Source organism: Amblyraja radiata, chromosome 21 (genome assembly GCF_010909765.2).
Source record: "Amblyraja radiata isolate CabotCenter1 chromosome 21, sAmbRad1.1.pri, whole genome shotgun sequence".
NCBI lineage: Eukaryota > Metazoa > Chordata > Chondrichthyes > Rajiformes > Rajidae > Amblyraja > Amblyraja radiata.
The window spans coordinates 41,330,406-41,350,694 of NC_045976.1; the positions used below are offsets into that span (position 1 = coordinate 41,330,406).

Sequence of the window (20,289 nt, forward strand, 5' to 3'; positions counted from 1 at the left end):
CATCTGCAGTTCCTTCCTACACATAAGGTTGTTCCCAATCCATACAACGATACATAACACTCTGACTCTTCAGTTTATTTATGGGTTGGGTGTAGATGTGCTTTACTGTGACAACTGGGGTTGTTTTAAGTGAGGAAATGTCGAAACAAGGAACTGCAGATGCTGGGTTATACCAAAGATAGGCACAAAGTGCAGGAGCAACTCAGCGGGTCAGGCAGCATCTCTGGAGAACATGGATAGGGACCCTTCTTCATCTATCCATGTTCTCCACAGATGCTGCCTGACCCGCTGAGTTACTCCAGCACTCTGTGAAACGTCACCTATCCATGTTCTCCACAGATGCTGCCTGACCCGCTGAGTTACTCCAGCACTCTGTGAAACGTCACCTATCCATGTTCTCCACAGATGCTGCCTGACCCGCTGAGTTACTCCAGCACTCTGTGTCTATATATTTTTTGTTTAAGTCAGATTGTTTTGAACTTCACGTAAAAAAAACCCCATCGCGAATCTTCCCTTTGATAAATATGAGGCCATCGAACAAATAATTAAGGCGCTACCTATAGTTGGGGTACGGGATACTGAGTTGGATGATCAGCCATGATCATATTGAATGGCGGTGCAGGCTCGAAGGGCCGAATGGCGTACTCCTGCACCTATTTTTCTATGTTACTATGGAACAAAATACCATTTGGTGCTTTATTTCCATCGAGCGCAGGTGGATTTGAACTCTTCCCGCGTCGGGAACATTGGGTAGATCTGAACATCTAACTGGTTAAGAAAGAACTGCAGGTGCTGGAAAAATCGAAGGTAGACAAAAATGCTGGGGAAACTCAGCGGGTGAGGCAGCATCTATGGAGCGAAGGAATAGGTGACGTTCATATAACGTTCAAAAATACTCCAGCATTTTTGTCTGCCATCTAACTGGTTATTCGCGTATGGGTGGGAGTGGGATGTGTTGGTTCGTTCAAGAGTGTTTTATTGTCATATGTTCCTGAACGGAACAATGAGAATTCTTACTTGCAGCAGCACAACAGAATATATAAATAGACACAAAAAGCTGGAGTGACTCAGCGGGTCAGACAGCATCTCTGGAGAGAAGGAATGAAAAGGTGACGTTTCTTCAAAAGAAGGGTCTCAACCCGAAACGTTACCTATCCACATTCTCCACAGATGCTGCCTGACCCGCTGAGTTACTCCAGCACTCTGTGAAACGTCACCTATCCACGTTCTCCACAGATGCTGCCTGACCCGCTGAGTTACTCCAGCACTCTGTGAAATGTCACCTATCCACGTTCTCCACAGATGCTGCCTGACCCGCTGAGTTACTCCAGCACTCTGTGTCTATCTTCGGTACAAACCGGCATCTGCAGTTCCTTCCTACACATGTAAACATGGTATTCTGTAAACACCATAACGTCCTTTTCATTTTCTTCCAATTTTAAGTTTTTGTGTGTGTACCATGTTGAGTGTCCTGGCTGTTGGCAAACCAATTTGCCTGCGGGGGTGAATAAAGTTTGTCGTAAACACCCCCCAAAAAAGTTTTGATATGATACCGTAACGCTTTATTTATCCCAGGAGGGAAATTGATCTGCCATAAAAACACAAGATACATTTCCACGTGCATTCAAGTGGAAAGGATTGGGGCAGTGTAAAGATTGGCGGTGGGGGTGGGACAGGGTGGGGTAGGAGGGGGGAGTCAGTCTCAGTCTACCCTTGTAAATATATGTTAAAAAAAACACCAGACAAATAAATGAACAATTGTGGTGTAAATGTTAAAACCAATGTCCCCAAGTCCATGTAGTTCAGTTTATTTGGAGTCTGAGGTGTTTCATCGCCTGATGGTTGCAGAAAAGAAGCTGTTCTTGAACTTGGAGGTCACAGTTTTCAGGCTCCTGTACCTTCTTCCCCGATGGTAGGAGCGAGATGAGAGCGTGGTCAGGGTGGTGTGGGTCTCTGATGATGCTGGCTGCCTTTTTGAGGCAGCGCCTCCTGTAGATCCTTTCGATGGTGGGGAGGTCAGTACCTGTGATGGATCTGTGGAATCCAATCATTCCACATTTGGACAAGCTGAGCTCAAAACCGCGCAGGTTCCACGTGGACCTTGTGGGATGACAGCTTCGTGGAGAAGAGATGACTTTTCCGTTAAAAGAAAACCTGGAGCATATCGTGAGGCGAATACATATTCACAACAGGCCAGTCATAAGCTTCCAAACTATAATGTCACAGGTGTAGATGACACAAAATGTTGGAGTAACTCAGCGGGACAGGCAACATCTCTGGAGAGAAGGAATGGGTGACGTTTCGGGTCGAGACCCTTCTTCAGACTGAGAGTCAGGAGAGAGGGTGAAAGGTGTGAAAACGAGAGATCAAAGGAGATGTGGATCATGGAACGTGGAGTTGGGTCATTGTAAGCTTGGGGAAGGTGACTAATCCTTCTCTCCAGAGAAATGCTGTCTGACAAGCTGAGTTACTCCAGCATGTTGCGTTTATCTTCAGTCAATACCAGCATCTGCAGTTCCTTTCGTGCACAGGTTTGTCACAGGTGCATTTTGGAAACGTGGACGCGGCGTTTGGAGGGGGAATCCCATTTGGAAAATGCGGGTGTGGGTGGGGGTGGGGAAATGGACTGATCTGTGGTCAACAGAATGCAGTTTGGTCGAGGAGGGGGCGAATTGGATGGATGGAGGCAGGCGAGGGGAGATTTCGACAGTCGGCATTTAATCTTCAATTGTGAAACTTGGTGGGTGGTGATATTTCGCGGCAGTGTCGGTCGTATGAATGCGCAGTGGCGGTGGAAGGAAGCAGAGAGAGGCAGAGGGAGGGAGAGAGAGAGAGAGAAATACTACAAGGAAACGCCATTTCCAACACCCAAATTCATTGTGTGTTGATCAGCTGTTCTGGAGTGGATACATTGCAGAAAAGATACACGGGAACGGCCCCCAAAACACACCAAGCTACGATAGCAAACCCGAAAAAACCTCAGACACATCCGAAACGCCTTTACACATTTCAATATCACAAATCAGCGAAATAAAAGGGGGTAAAAAGAGATATATTTATATTTGCCAAAATTTCACATCTGCACTGAAAAATCGAGTTGCAAGTTTTCCCAGAATGTATCAGTTTCGCCAAAACGGCGCGGTGTGTTTTTATGAGTGCAACTAATTCGCCAGGCAGTAGTTAAGGGCGTTAGGAGTATGCATGTTCGCTCTTCCCCTCCACCCACCCCCCGCTACTGGAACTTTAGACTAGGTTTTTATTCCCACTTCCCCGCCCCCACGCACACAACATCTCGCAGCGAAACATTGCAACTGAACCGATTTGGGGGGGGGAAATATATATATATATATATAATGGCCCGGATAATTATGTCAAATCAGACAACAAAAATATATATATATATATGTGCAAGGAATTTGTCGTGTCCTTCCTTCTGTGGGGAGGGTGGGAAGGGAGGGGCGAGGGAAAGAAAAGTAAAGTTGGGCGTGGGTGCACAGAAAATAAAATGCACGCATTAACTGGCCAAGGGTAAGTCTTGTTAAAAAAAAAATGTGTAACTGCTGCAAAAGGTCAGAAGGAGTTGGCAGCAAAATAATTGGTAACGCATGCGCGGGGATGGGATGCCATATTGGAAAGAGGTTTGCTTTTTAAAAAAAAAAATCAGCTGAAACTGGCCATGTAACGACGTGGGAGAAACGTTTGTTTTTTTTGCAGTTCTAACTTGACGCCGGTAAGTTGTGTCGGCGCGGGTTTGATTTCCTCAGTTGGCCCGGCCTTGCGTGTTGCAAGTCTGTGTCAATTTCCACTGCCTTCTGTCGCTGGACTGTGCAACACACACACACACACATTAAGCTGGGTTTAACAAAAAATGACGTTCAAAGCAAGTTGTGCGAAGTGTTGCTTGCCTCGCTCCCCCCCCTCTCTGTACATTTATTAGCTCAATGTGCCCGGTTTATTTACCGGGGAGGGGGATGAATGAGAATGAGAGAGAGAGGCTTGAAATTCACCACCTTATTCAAAAACACCCATTTCCTGAAATGCACGCGTTTACTTATTCTAGGTTCTCTCCCCCCCCCCCCCCCCATATTATATATATATATATATATGTATGCCATTATCCCACCCCCAAGACTGATAATACTGCTATCTTTGCTTCTGACCCGCTTTCGGTTTTGATAAGCAGTCAGACCTGCCTTTCTCAGTGTTACCAACATACCTCGATAGTTTTGATTGTATAAGATGTCGCAAATATATCTATATGTATATATTTTATTCCTTTTTGTGTAATGAAGTATTTTTCTAGCTGTGCATCTTGGCAGTATTTTTTTTCTCCTCCCCCCCCCCCCCCGGTTACGTGACTGCCTGTATCAATATTGAAACAACCTTGCCAATTTCAATATGGCGGGGAAAGGTGTTTTTTTTTTAAAGTGGGAAAAATTCTGAAGGCTTTTTTCACGGGAAAAAACGCAACCGCCTTGACGTTCGACTTTTGCCCGGCGACGTTGGGTGCGTAGAGGGGTATTTTAGTGAACTAGATGATAATTTAAAGCATCGCTATTTCGGTGAAGTTTTTTCTCCCCGAAACCTTTCACTGGCTGAAGAACTATTTTGGCAAAGCACCAAAGCTGGGTCTCTGTGCTTAAGAGGGAGAGAAGGAGAGAGAGAGGGGAGGGGGGGGGGGGGGGGGGGTGTTACCCAACATCAGCCTGTGATGAAATCAAAATGAAATACCGTGAAAATATCGACGTTGTGTCATTTGTCCTAAAAATCCGACGCGAACTTCATACCGGAAAGTCAGACAAGCCTATTATATCTGAGGGGATTAATTAGAATGCATTTTATATCGTGTGTTGCATTACTAATTACGGTTTATTTCAATCTAAACCACTTGTTGGCGATCTAGATTGCATCTTGTGCCTGATATGTAGCAGAATACAATAGCGACCGGAGAGGTATTTTAAAAAAAAATTTAAATAAGGCGGAATAGTTTAGCATTTACTTTGATGCTGCAGTGGGAGTATTCAACAGAGGAGTTTCAGACTATTTTTTTTAAACACACTTCCTGATCATCATTTGTGTGTGTGTGTGTCAGAAGAGGCATTCGATTTCTATCATCGCACAAAATTCAGGTAAGATCTTGAAGGATTTTTGCTTTCAACTTAGAATTTTTTTTTCAATCTTCCCCCCCCCCCCGAAATTTGGGGAATAAAAATGTGTTTTTTTTTTTTAAAAAAGGAAAATGTCGGATTTGGGGGAAAAGCAATTGAAATCCACATTTTGTGTGTGTGTGTGTTTTGCACGGTTTTTCCTCTATTTGAGGGTAGGATTAGCGGGCAGGGAGTGGGGATTTCTCGGGTGGGAGAGAAAAAAGCAACAGCGAGCAGATGCATTTTTAGCGTCGGTAATCAATATGCCGATATATTCTGTGAAAGCGCGCATGGCAAGGTTGTAGCCCTGCTTCTAATCAGATACATGGGTGGGTGTAGAGTGTGTGAGTGTCACTGCACGCTGCAATTGTTAACGATCTTCGCTCCAAAAGGCACAATTACAAATCAAGATTTCACCCTTGCCCCCTCTAATATAAAAGCGGGCTCGGCTTTTTTTTTTTGCAGCAGCAGCAATGAGTCCGTCCTCGTGGTTTGACGCCATGCGCATGTTGCAAGCTGGAAGATGTGTGCTTCCTATCGCCGCTACCCATCTGGGTCCTAAAGACCGCCAGTTGCTTCACTCTGTATAACATTGATTGAGGACCAATTCAGGAATTGTGCCAAACAATTCAGTGCACTTGGGGCGCCTGGTCACCAGTAATGTTTCCCCTTTGCCCGAGTTTACTGGAGGTGCCTCTTATTTCGTGTTTCTGGTTGATTAGTTTAGCTGGTTACAATGTTTCTTTTCGATATATGATACAATATGAGCCATGATCATATTGAATGGCAGTGCAGGCTCGAAGGGCCGAATGGCCTCTGCTCCTGCACCTATTGTCTATGTTTCTATGTTTACAAAAAAAAAAACCCACACACAAAGTGCTGGAGTAACTCAGTGGGTCAGGCAGCATCTGTGGTGAACATGGATAGGTGACGTTTCACAGAGTGCTGGAGTAACTCAGCGGGTCAGGCAGCATCTGTGGAGAACATGGATAGGTGACGTTTCACAGAGTGCTGGAGTAACTCTGCGGGTCAGGCAGCATCGGTTTTTAATGGTTTTTAATGGTTTGTAATAGCTTTTGTCCATGAGTTCTCATGTACAGCACTTTGTGGCAACTGCAGTTGTTTAAAGTGCTTTATAAATAAAGTTATTATTATTATTATTATTATTATTATCTGTGGTGAACATGGATAGGTGATGTTTCACAGAGTGCTGGAGTAACTCAGCGGGTCAGGCAGCATCTGTGGAGAACATGGATAGGTGACGTTTCACAGAATGCTGGAGTAACTCAGCGGGTCAGGCAGCATCTGTGGAGAACATGGATAGGTGACGTTTCACAGAGTGCTGGAGTAACTCAGCGGGTCAGGCAGCATCTGTGGAGAACATGGATAGGTGACGTTTCACAGAGTGCTGGAGTAACTCAGCGGGTCAGGCAGCATCTCTGGGAAACATGGATAAGAAACAATACGGGTTGAGATCTTCTTCAGACAGAGCTGTCCGGGATAATCTGCGAAGATTACCGTTCTTTTACAATTAACAAGGAACTGCAGATGCTGGTTTATACCAAGGACTATAAAAACATAAACAGATATGCAAAATTTTTATCATTCGTTTTGTCAAATAAGTCATTATCAGTCTGAAGAAGGGTTCTGACTTATCCATGTCCTCCAGAGATGCTGCCTGTCCCCGCTGAGTTACTCCAGCACTTTGTGTCTTTTTTCTTGTAAAGCAACACCTGCAGTTCCTTGTTTTCTACATTGTTTTATGTATTGGTTAGCAGATGGAGACATTGTCATTTTGAACTGTCAGTTTGAAAAGTCGGGCATTGTACCTGCCTGCATAATACTGTGTTTTAAGTCATTGGCCAAAGCAGTGGATATATTTAAGGCAGAGATAGATAGATTCTTGATTAGTACGGGTGTCGGAGGTTATGGGGAGAAGGCAGGGGAATGGGTTTAGGAGGGAGAGATAGATTGAATGGCGGAGTAGACTTGATGGGCCGAATGGCCTACTTCTACTCCTATTCCTTAAGAACTGATAACCTTATGGGCTTATGATTGCGACAATCAGTGGGTAGAGATGCTGCCTGTCCCGCTGAGTTTCTCCAGCATTTTGGCCAGTAGGGGAATAGATAACTAATAATAATAATAATGGATGGGATTTATATAGCGCCTTTCTAATACTCAAGGCGCTTTACATCGCATTATTCATTCACTCCTCAGTCACACTCGGTGGTGGTAAGCTACCTCTGTAGCCACAGCTGCCCTGGGGCAGACTGACGGAAGCGTGGCTCCCAATCTGCGCCTACGGCCCCTCCGACCACCACCAATCACTCACACACATTCACACACAGGCAAAGGTGGGTGAAGTGTCTTGCCCAAGGACACAACGACAGTATGCACTCCAAGCGGGATTCGAACCGGCTACCTTCCGGTTGCCAGCCGAACACTTAGCCCATTGTGCCATCTGTCGTCCCGAGGACATGGGTATAAGGTGAAGAGGGAAAGATTGAATGGGAACCTGAGGGGTAACTTTTTCACACAAAGGGTGGTGGGTGTATGGAACGAGCTGCCGGAGGTCCATCGCAACGTTTAAGAAACATTTAGACGGGTACATGGATAGGACAGGTTTAGAGGGATATGGGCCAAATCAAAGGTAGACAAAAATGCTGGAGAAACTCAGCGGGCGAGGCAGCATCTATGGAGCGAAGGAATAGGTGACGTTTCGGGTCGAGACCCTTCTTCACCCCAGCGGTGTGAACATTGACTTCTCCAACTTCAGGTAGTCCCTGCTTTCTCCCTCTTTCCCCTACCCTTCCCAGCTCTCCCACAGCCCACTGTCTCTTCCTCCCCCCCCCCCCCCCCCCCCCTCACCTCCACATCAGTCTGAAGAAGGGTCTTGACTCGAAACGAAGGAATAGGTGACGTTTCGGGTCGAGACCTGGAGAGCATCTATGGAGCGAAGGAATAGGCGACGTTTCGGGTCGAGACCCGGAAGGGTCTCGACCCGAAACGTCACCTATTCCTTCGCTCCATAGATGCTGCCTCACCCGCTGAGTTTCTCCAGCATTTATATCTACCTTGTGTAAACCTGGTCGTTTTGTAATGAGGACCATTGTAGTAAGCTGGAGTAACTCAGCGGAGTAACTCAGCGGGACAGGCAGCATCTCTGGAGAGAAGGAATGGGTGACGTTTCGGGTCGAGACCCTTCATCAGTGAGTTGGCCTCCACTGACTTCTGTGTCAGAGGATTTCACAGATTCACAACTCTCTGGGTGAATAAAATATGGTATTATATAATATAGTATATATATATTATAATTTCAGTTTATTGTCACGTTGACTGAGGTACAGCGAAAAGCTTTTGTTGCCCATTAGTGGGAATCTGTCCTGTGATTCATGAAAGTTTGCAAAAACTATCAGTTATAAGTCGACACAAAGTGCCGAATAAGTTACTCCAGCACTCTGTGTCTTTTTTTTGTAAACCAGCATCTGCAGTTAAAAGTACTCGTTTCGTCTGCAATTAAAAGTTGATTGTTTTTACACGTCGCTTCTGAGATGTGCAAGTTAGAAACATAGAAAGATAGAAAATAGGTGCAGGAGTAGAGGCCATTCGGCCCTTCGAGCCTGCACCGTCATTCAATATGATCATGGCTGATCATCCAACTCAGTATCCTGTACCTGCCTTCTCTCCATACCCCCTGATCCCTTTAGCCACAAGGGCCACATCTAACTCTCTCTTAAATATAGCCAATGAACTGGCCTCAACTACCTTCTGTGGCAGAGAGTTCCACAGATTCACCACTCTCTGTGTGAAAAATGTTTTTCTCATCTCGGTCCTAAAAGATTTCCCCCTTATCCTTAAACTGTGACCCCTTGTTCTGGACTTCCCCAACATCGGGAACAATCTTCCTGCATCTAGCCTGTCCAACCCTTTAAGAATTTTGTAAGTTTCTATAAGATCCCCCCCTCAATCTTCTAAATTCTAGGAAGGCAATCGTAAGAGAGAATCAAGAGTTTTATTGTCGTGTGCCTGGAAACGTGACAATGAAATTCTTACTGGCAGCAGCATATCTTGGTATGTAAATCTAGTAGGTACCATTTAAAAAAAAAACTATAAAAAGAACTTCAAATAAAAAATCATTATAGTGCAATAACAATAACAGTGACAATTCCCTCGTGTAATCAAGGCAGTTTGTGGTTTAGTTGGTGTTTGCAGTCAACCTCCTGTATGGGATTCAGATCATCGATCTGAAGTATTAATAACAACGAGAGGACCCGTTGGGTCCCCGTTGTGACGCCGCCAGTCAAGTAGATCAAAATGGCGACCTGAAAATGGCGTCGGGGCCCGGCAACCCTCCCCAACTGCGCACGCGTGGATACCGGGCCCGGCACGTGGGCGCGACTGCCACCCTGAAACTTGTCCCATTCAAAGTATATAAAGTGAACTACTTTTTAAAATATAACGAAACTTGCTACTGCACACCGCAGGGGAATGTTGAGTAAGGCGCGCCTAAAATTGTAGCGCTATCCTGTACCGTTTTGGCTGTATTTCGGGAACATACATACAAGAGTTAGATAGGGCTCTTGGGGCTAGCGGAATCAAGGGATATGGGGAGAAGACAGGAATGGGGTACTGATTGTGGATGATCACAGTGAATGGCGGTGCTGGCTCGAAGGACCGAATAGCCTACTCCTGCACCTATAGTCTATGCATCTGCTTTTGGTCGATATCCCTCCAAACCTGTCCTATCCATGTTCCTGTCTAATTGCTACCTAAATGTTGCGATAGTCCCTGTCTCAACAACTTCCTCTGGCAGCTCGTTCTATACACCCACTACACTGTGTAAAGAAGTTATCCCTTAGATAGCTAAAATATCTCCCCTGTTTCACCGTGTAGAAATTACAGCAGTGTTTATACATAGTCCCCCCATTTCAGAGCACCATAGTGTTTGGAACACAGCAATGTCATGTAAATGAAAGTAGTCATGTTTAGTATTTTGTTGCATATCCTTTGCACGCAATGAGTGTTTGAAATCTGCGATTCATGGACATCACCAGTAGCTGGGTGTCTTCTCTGGTGATGCTCTGCCAGGCCTGTATTGCAGCCATCTTTAGCTTATGATTGTTTTGGGGGCTAGTCCCCTTCAGTTTTCTCTTCAGCATATAAAAGGCATGCTCAATTGGGTTCAGATCGGGTGATTGACTTGGCCACTCAAGAATTGACAATTTTTTAGCTTTGAAAACCTCCTATGTTGCTTTAGCGGTATGTTTGGGATCATTGTAAAAGGATTTGAGTATATGAGCAGGGATGTTCTACTGCAGTTGTACAGGGTCTTGGTGAGACCACACCTGGAGTATTGCGTACAGTTTTGGTCTCCAAATCTGAGGAAGGACATTATTGCCATAGAGGGAGTGCAGAGAAGGTTCACCAGACTGATTCCTGGGATGTCAGGACTGTCTTATGAAGAAAGACTGGATAGACTTGGTTTATACTCTCTAGAATTTAGGAGATTGAGAGGGGATCTTATAGAAACTTACAAAATTCTTAAGGGGTTGGACAGGCTAGATGCAGGAAGATTGCTCCCGATGTTGGGGGAGTCCAGGACAAGGGGTCACAGCTTAAGGATAAGGGGGAAATCCTTTAAAACCGAGATGAGAAGAACTTTTTTCACACAGAGAGTGGTGAATCTCTGGAACTCTCTGCCACAGATGGTAGTCGAGGCCAGTTCATTGACTATATTTAAGAGGGAGTTAGATGTGGCCCTTGTGGCTAAGGGGATCAGAGGGTATGGAGAGAAGGCAGGTACGGGATACTGCGTTGGATGATCAGCCATGATCATATTGAATGGCGGTGCAGGCTCGAAGGGCCGAATGGCCTACTCCTGCACCTAATTTCTATGTTTCTATGTTTCTATTGTCTTGCTGTAGAATGAACTGCAGGCCAATTAGTTTTGAGGCATTTGATGAGGTGGTATGCTTTAGATCTTGGGCAGTTCCTTCTCTCCTCCATACTTTGCTCTTGCCATCACTCTGATGTTAATCTTCGTCTCATCTGTCCACAAGACCTTTTTCCAGAACTGTGGTTGCTCTTTTAACTATTTCTTGGCAAACTGTAACCTGACCATCCTTTTTTTTTGCGGCTAACCAGTGGTTTGCATCTTGCAGTGTGGTCTCTGTATTTCTGTTCATGCGCTCTTAGAATAAAGGGGAGGCCATTTAAGACTGAGGTGAGAAAAAAAACGTTTTCACCCAGAGAGTTGTGAATTTATGGAATTCCCTGCCACAAAGGGCAGTGGAGGCCAAGTCACTGGATGGATTTAAGAGAGAGTTAGATAGAGCTCTAGGGGCTAGTGGAGTTGAGGGATATGGGGAGAAGGCAGGCACGGGTTATTGATAGGGAACGATCAGCCGTGATCACAATGAATGGTGGTGCTGGCTCGAAGGGCCGAATGGCCTCCTGCACCTGTTTTCTATGTTTCTATGTTAATATGTCTTCTGCGGACAGTGGTCATTGACAAATCAACACCTGACTCCTGAAGAGTGTTTCTGATGTCGAATAGGTGTTTGGGGATTTTACTTTATTATAGAGAGAATTCTTCTGTCATCAGCTGTGGACGTCTTCCTTGGCCTGCAAGTCCCTTTGCAATTAGTAAGCTCACCAGTGCTCGCTTTCTTCTTAATGATGTCTCTAACAGTTTTATTCTTGTTTCTCACTCATAATGGCTTCTTTGAACTTCATTGGCACAATTTTGGTCCTCGTGTTGATAAACAGCAATAAAAGTTTCCAAAGGTGATGGAAAGACTGGAGGAAAGACTAGGTGCTGAGAGCTCTCTTATACCTGCATTAAGGAGGCATTTGAGCAATTCCAAACACCTGTGTAGCCATGTGTCCCAAACACGATGGTGCCCTGAAATGGGGGGACTATGTATAAACACTGCTGTAATTTCTACATGGTGAAACCAAAATGTATAAAAATACCCTTTAATGAAATCTGACAATGTGCACTTTAACCACATGTGATTTTTTTCTATTACAAATCTGAAATTGTGGAGTACAGAGGCTAATAAATAAATGATGGGTCTTTGTCCCAAATATTATGTAGGGCAATGTATGACCTCTGGTTCTCGAACATCTTGTTTAGGATGAAGCTGGAGTGTTGTACAGTATCTGGAAGGAAGGATCTGGGGCAACGTTCGTGTGTTACTATTGAATATGTACCAAGATATAGTGAAAGGCTTTTGTTTGTGTGCTGTCCCATCAGATAATAAAGATAGACACAAAATGCCGGAGTAACTCAGCGGATCAGGAAGCATCTCTGGAGAGAAAGGATGGGTGAATTTTTGGGTGGGGACCCTTCTTCTGAGTGAGAGTCATTCTGCATCTATCACTTGTGAACTGTCATAAAGGGGGCAGATGCACTATTCCTGTTCTTGGTAAAACCCCTGTCCCACGGTGCGAGTTCATTCCAAGAACTCACCCGAGTTTAAAAAAAATCAGACTCGTGGTAAGCACGGAGAATGAACGTAGCGGGTACGTCGGAGCTCGGGGACGACTCTTAGCGCTAATGGCAGGTACTCGGGAAGACTCGCTAACGGCAGGTAAGCACGGGAAGACTCGCGAAGATTTTTCAACATGATGAAAAAAGTCCACGTGAGCCCCGAGTACCGACGAGTGGCCATTACCATAAATCTCCGAGTTCGAATCAGGGCAAACTCTTGGAATGAACTCGTACCGTGGGACAGGGCCTTAACCCCCTGGTTCTGGACTCCGCCAACATGGGGAACATTTTTCGTGTCGAAGCTTGTAGTTTATCCCTGAGGACATAAGGAGGGGAAATAACAACTTGCTTGTGGGGGGATATTTGAGGGTGAGGTGATTCTACGGATGATCAGTGCTTTGTCTTTGCAAATTGTTTCATTATTGAATCAAGGATAGATTACATTTATACTTATTCATGAAATTAAGTCAATTGCCGCAGACGTCTGGAGAAATGTTTTTTGACAAAAGCTCAGAAGTTCTACATTGGTGGAAATATTTGATTGTTGCTAAATTTAAGATGTGTGAAAAGGAAAACGTAGGACATCAAAATAATTTATTTCTAGCATTTTAGCCACTTATTTCGCGAGGACTAGGATACAAAAACAGGGATGTAATGCTGAGGCTCTAATTAGGCGCTGGTCAGGCCGCATTGGGAATATTGTGAGCTATTTTGGGCCCCATATCTGAGGAAGGATGTGCTTGCCGGCTCTGGAGAGGGTCCAGAGGAGATTTACGAGAATGATCCCAGGAATGAGTGGGTTAACCTGTGATGAGCTGGGCCTGTACTCGCTGGAGTTTAGAACGATGAGGGGGGGGGGACTTCATTGAAACTTGCCGAATAGTGAAAGGCCTGGATAGAGTGGATGTGGAGAGGATGTTTCCACTAGTGGGAGAGTCTAGGACCAGAGGGCACAGTCTCAGAATTAAAGAACTTCCTTCAAGAAGGAGATGAGGAGGAATTTATTTAGTCAGAGGGTGGTGAATCTGTGGGGTTCATTGCCACAAAAGGCTGTGGAGGCCACGTCAAAGGCAGAGATAGATAGATTCTTGATTAGTACGGGTGTCAGGGGTTATGGGGAGAAGGCAGGAGAATGGGGTTAGGAGGGAGAGATAGATCAGCCATGATTGAATGGCGGAGTAGACTTGATGGGCTGAATGGCCTAATTCTGCTCCTATCACTTATGACCTTATGAAGAATCACTGCAGGCTATCCTTGGTGTGGAGCATTTCTCTGCTTATTGTGCATGGTTCAAAGGGAAACGCAAAGAAAGCCAAAGACACTTAATTATACATTTTTTAATTACATTATCATCTACTTGGAAAGTTTACTTTTCAATTTGTATTGAGTCAAGCAGTATTTACATTTTATTACTGAATCCAGGGACAATATCAATTGTTGATGATGAAATAATTACAGTACACATTTACAATATCAAATTAACTGCGGGCTTTTAGTTAAATGATGTGAATTTACATAGAACATGGAAAAGTACAGCACAGGAACAGGCCCTTCGGCCCACATTGTCTGTGGCAAGCATGATGCCAAAATACAGTGATCTCCCCTGCCTGTGCATTATCCATATCGCTCCATTCTCTGCATAGTTTACTGTGCCTATATAAAAGCCTCAGAGGGCGGTGGAGGCGGGTTCTCTGGATGCTTTCAAGAGAGAGCTAGATGGGGCTCTTAAAGATAGCGGAGTCAGGGGATATGGGGAGAAGGCAGGAATGGGGTACTGATTGGGGATGGTCAGCCATGATCACATTGAATGGCGGTGCTGGCTCGAAGGGCCGAATGGCCTACTCCTGCATCTATTGTCTATTAAACACCGCTATCATAACTGCTTCCACCGCGGCACGGTGGCGCAGCGGTAGAGTTGCTGCCTCACAGCGTCAGAGACCAGGGTTCAATCCCGACGACGGGTGCTGTCTGTACGGAGTTTGTACGTTCTCCCCCGTGACCTGCGTGGGCTTTCTCCGAGATAGACAACAGGTGCAGGAGTAGGCCGTCCGGCCCTTCGAACCAGCAGGACCATTCAATGTGATCGTGGCTGATCATCCCCAATCAGTACCCCGTTCCTGCCTTCTCCCCATATCCCCTGACTCCGCTATCCCTCAGAGCTCTATCTAACTCTCTCTTGAAAGCACCCAGAGTACCAGCCTCCACCGCCACTCCACTCGCAACTCTCAGTGTGGAAAAAGCCAAAAGATTTTCGGTTTCCTCCCACACTCCAAACACTTTGATACTATTCTTATAACAAATGTAAAGCCCTTTGGCCAACGAGAGTTGTTTTTTAAATGTGCTATATAACTAAATGTGACTTGACTTGCAGGTCTGTAGGTTGTTTGGCTTGGTACAAATGTAAATTGTCCAGAGTGTGGGTAGGATGCTGTTTAAGAAGGAACTGTGCAGATGCTGGAAAATCGAAGGTAGACAGAAGTGCTGGAGAAACTCAGCGGGTGCAGCAGCATCTATGGAGCGAAGGAAATAGGCAACGTTTCGTGCCGAAACCCGGAAGGATTTCGGCCCGAAACGTTGCCTCTTTCCAGAAGGGTTTCGGCCCGAAACGTTGCCTATTTCCAGAAGGGTTTCGGCCCGAAACGTTGCCTATTTCCAGAAGGGTTTTGGCCCGAAACGTTGCCTATTTCCAGAAGGGTTTCGGCACGAAACGTTGCCTATTTCCTTCGCTCCATAGATGCTGCTGCACCCGCTGAGTTTCTCCAGCACTTTTGTCTACCAGTAGGATACTGTTAGTGTGCGGGGATCGCTGGTCGATGCGGACTCGGTGGGCCGAAGGGCCTGTTTCCGCGCTGTTTCCCTAAACGAAACTACACGACCGAGGTACATTGAAAAGCTTTTGTTGCGCGCTAACCAGTCAGTGGAAAGACAATACATGATTACAATCGAGCCGTCCACAGTGTACAGATACAGGATAAGGGGAATAACCTGAATAACATTTTTGTGCCTGACCTGCTGTTTATCCTACTCAAGATTCCATCATCTGCAGTCTCTCGTGTCTCCATTATATCAGTTATTGATTTAAATTTATCAACAGAATTACAATATACAATATTTTTATTACATGTCATTTGAACCACAGTGAGGCTCAAACGAAACTCTGTTTCCACAGCCAAACAAACAAAGACAGTTCCTACAAGACGCACAAACAATTCAATTTACACAAACATCCATCACAGTGAATCTCCTCCTTACTGTGATGGAAGACAAAGTCTTGGTTTTTTTTTAAAGTAAAATAATAGATTTTTAGTACAGTTCCTGACTTGATGCAGTAATTCTGAGAGTAAGGAAATTAATGTTTATCGATGACAAATGTATCAGTAACTTGGAAGATTGTTATATTTTACTGTGATAGATATCACTCCATCTGGGAAGAAAATGTTGCTTCCTTTCTATTTTCACATATTTTGACAATAAGTGGATAAAGTTTGGCTTTCTTCCCAACCAATTGTTCAAGCGCTTTTGATTGCAACATGCGCCTTAATTTAGTTCAACAAAAAAACTGACAAGTTACTAAAGAACCTTGAAAGCCACAAGGTATATCTGAAGCACAATTTGCACCAATTTATGCTTGGGAGCTGGCTATTTAGTTTAGTTTAGAGATACAGCGCGGAAACAGGCCCTTCGGCCCACCGAGCCCGCACCGACCAGCGATCCCCGCACATCAACACTATCCTACACACACTAGGGACCATTTCCATTTGTCCCAAGCCAATTAACCTGCAAACCTGTACGTCTTGGGAGTGTGGGAGGAAACCGGAGCGCCCGGAGAAAACCCACGCAGGTCACGGGGAGAACGTACAAACTCCGTACAGACGGCACCCGTGGTCAGGATCGAACCCGGGTCTCTGGCGCCGTGAGGCAGCAACTCTACCGCTGCGCCACCGTGCCGCCCGTTGATATAATGGGTAAAAGACAATCCCCATCAACGTTATTCTCTTATCACGTTTAAGAAAAAACTGCAGTTGCTGGAAAAATCGAAGGTGGACAAAAATGCTGGAGAAACTCAGCGGGTGAGGCAGCATCAATGGAGCGAAGGAATAGGTGACGTTTCGGGTCTCGACCCATCTTCCTCACCTACAAAGCCCTCCACCATCTGGCCCCCCCATATCTCACTGACCTCCTCTCCCCCTACCAACCCTCACGGTCCCTCAGATCCACATCTGCCGGTCTCCTCTCCATCCACAAGTCCAACCTCCGCAGTTTTGGGGACAGAGCCTTCTCCAGGGCAGCTCCCAGGCTCTGGAACTCCCTCCCCCAACTGATCCGCAATTCCGTGTCCCTCACCATCTTCCAGTCCCGCCTCAAGACCCATCTCTTCACCTCTGCGTATCCTTAGCCCCACGTCCCCCTCCCTTTTCATCTGTGATTGAATTGCCTCATATTGTCTTTTGTATTGAATTCTGTCTTTACTTTGTGTACTAGTCATGTCTCTACTATTTATTTCATTCCCCTTACATGTTTTTCCTCTACCTGCTAAATTTTTGTAAGGTGTCCTTGAGACTCTTGAAAGGCGCCCATAAATAACATTTATTATTATTATTATTATAAGGACTACCTGAAATTGGAGAAGTCAATGTTCATACCGCTGGGGTGTAAGCTACCCTCCTCTTCCCAGCTCTCCCACAGCCCTGTCTCCGCCTCTTCCTTTCTTCTTCCCCTCCCCCCACATCAGTCTGAAGAAGGGTCTCGACCCGAAACGTCGCCTATTCCTTTGCTCCATAGATGCTGCCTCACCCACTGAGTTTCTCCAGCATTTTTGTCTACCTTCCCTTATCCTGTATCTGTACACTCGTACTGTACAACGGCTCGATTGTAATCATGTGTTGTCTTTCCGCTGACTGGTTAACACGCAACAAAAGCTTTTCACTGTACCTCGGTACACGTGACAATAAACTGACCTAAGTGCAGTTTGCTGCAATTTACAGTTTTGTAAACTTAATTATTGATTTTGGTTAATTTTTATCTGGGCTCGGACTTCAAAATTAGTCGCTACGGAGCTATGAAATATGGAGATAACCAATTATTTACCTTTGGGAGAGCGATTGGAACATTGTGTGATAGCAGGAGACCAAATAGATTAAATATTAATTCACCTCCTCTAGTGTTCTGCTGTTTTCTTTGGATTTAAGAGTCATTTTATAGACAATAGACAATAGGTGCAGGAGTAGGCCATTCGGCCCTTCGAGCCAGCACCGCCATTCAATGTGATCATGGCTGATCATCCCCAATCAGTACCCCGTTCCTGCCTTCTCCCCATATCCCCTGACTCCTCTATCTTTAAGAGCCCCATCTAGCTCTCTCTTGATTTTAACTTCCACCAGCGTTCGCTTTTTATCCTTTTTGTTTTCTTTGTTGAAGGATGTTGCTTCTGCGTTTCCAAAGAAAAGGAACACATGGCAGAATAAATTGCAAGATAGATTTTATTGAAGATAGCCAGATAGAAATGGGCTTGAGCAATTCTCAATTTTCCCGACATAGCACCTATAGATTTTGTTATAAAACCAATTTTCCGCAGATCTGCAGTACTTTACTTCATTTAATTCAGAGATACAGTGCGGAAACAGGCCCTTCGGCCCACCGACTCCGTGCTGTCCTGCGATCACCCGCATATTACCGCTATCAGCCGCTCCATTCTCTCAGCATATGACGGTCCCGCCATCCCGGGAATTAACCTTGTAAACCTACGCTGCACTCCCTCAATAGCAAGAATGGCCTTCCTCAAATTAGGGGACCAAAACTGCACACAATACTCCAGGTGTGGTCTCACTAGGGCTCTGTACAACTGCAGAAGGACCTCTTTGCTCCTATATTCAATTCCTCTTGTTATAAAGGCCAACATGCCATTCTTACTTTCATAGACAGTTTGATTTTGTTCCTGGTTGTGCCAACATTTTCTTTTCTTTTACAGAGGCTGTTTGAGCACCATGAACTAAAGCGGAGATGGTCGAATGCCTCACCTAGATTTTGTCGTCCTTGGAACTAGAAAACAGCCCTTAATGTCAAGTATGCAAGAGCCAACATCTCTGTTTTCGGAGAAGACACAAAGCCCAGGCAATTTAAATGGACAACAGTACGACTCAGGTACAAAATCTGTCTTGGTTTTAATTAAAAACCCCCAACCAAATGCCTAAATGGGAAGGTTACAGTTGTGCACAGTTTTGGTCTCCTAATTTGAGGAAGGACGTCTTTGTGATTGAGGCAGTGCAGCGTAGGTTCACCAGATTGATCCCTGGGATGGCGGGACTGTCATATGAGGAAAGATTGAAAAGGCTAGGCTTCTATTCACTGGAGTTTAGAAGGATGAGGGGGGATCTTATAGAAACGTATAAAATTATAAAAGGACTGGACAAGCTAGATGCAGGAAAAATGTTCCCAATGTTGGGCGAGTCCAGAACCAGGGGCCACAGTCTTAGAATAAAGGGGAGGTCATTTAAGACTGAGGTGAGAAAAAAACTTTTTCACCCAGAGAGTTGTGAATTTATGGAATTCCCTGCCACAGAGGGCAGTGGAGGCCAAATCACTGGATGGATTTAAGAGAGAGTTAGATAGAGCTCAAGGGGCTAGTGAAGTCAAGGGATATGGGGAGAAGGCAGGCACGGGTTATTGATTGGGTTATTGATATGTTTCTATGTTATAGAGTGATACAGTGTTGAAACAGGCTCTTCGGCCCAACTTGCCCACATCGACCAGCATGTCCCATCTACACTAGTCCAACCTGTCGGCGTTTGGCCCGTATCCATATGCCATAGAGGGAGCACAGAGAAGGTTCACCAGACTGATTCCTGGGATGACAGGACTTTCATATGAAGAAAGACTGGATAGACTCGGCTTGTACTCGCTAGAATTTAGAAGATTGAGGGGGGATCTTATAGAAACTTACAAAATTCTTAAGGGGTTGGATAGGCTAGATGCAGGAAGATTGTTCCCGATGTTGGGGAAGTCCAGAACAAGGGGACACAGTTTAAGGATAAGAGGGAAGTCTTTTAGGACCGAGATGAGAAAATCTTTTTTTACAGAGAGTGGTGAATCTGTGGAATTCCCTGCCACTGAAGGTAGTTGAGGCCAGTTCATTGGCTATATTTACGAGGGAGTTAGATGTGGCCCTTGTGGCTAAAGGGATCAGGGGGTATGGAGAGAAGGCAGGTACAGGATACTGAGTTGGATGATCAGGCATGATCATATTGAATGGCGGTGCAGGCTCGAAGGGCCGAATGGCCTACTCCTGCGCCTATTGTCTATGTTTCTATCCCTCCAAACCTGTCCTCTCCAACCTACCTGTTTAAATGTTTAAGAAGGAACTGCAGATGCTGGAAAGTCAAAGTTAGACAAAAGTGCTGGAGAAACTCAGCGGGTGCGGCAGCATCTATGGAGCGAAGGAAATAGGCAACGTTTCGGGACGAAACGGTGCCTATTTCTTTCGCTCCATAGATGCTGCCGCACCCGCTGAGTTTCTCCAGCACTTTTGTCTACCTGTTTAAATGTTTTCTTTTAAAGTATTGCGATAGTCGCTGCCTCAACTACCTGTGGTAGCTCGTTCCATACAGAAGGTACAGGAGCCTGAAAACTGTAACGTCCAGGTTCAGG

The 20,289-nt window shown here is 45.3% G+C and overlaps 1 protein-coding gene across 4 annotated transcripts in view; it reads left to right on the forward strand.

The window, feature by feature from the left end:
* The first annotated feature begins 3,467 nt into the window (after positions 1-3,467).
* Positions 3,468-20,289, forward strand: part of sfmbt2 (Scm like with four mbt domains 2) — a 100,875-nt gene continuing 84,053 nt past the window's right edge. For 2 of the 4 annotated variants that reach the window (XM_033040158.1, XM_033040155.1), the window contains exons 1-2: positions 4,718-5,129; positions 18,614-18,786. In XM_033040158.1, the coding sequence (XP_032896049.1) occupies positions 18,654-18,786 (133 nt within the window). In that variant the 5' untranslated portion in view covers positions 4,718-5,129; positions 18,614-18,653. Of the gene's footprint in view, positions 3,529-3,608; positions 3,731-4,717; positions 5,130-18,613; positions 18,787-20,289 lie in introns of those variants that run through there. The other 2 variants (XM_033040157.1, XM_033040156.1) reach the window with 2 other exon arrangements.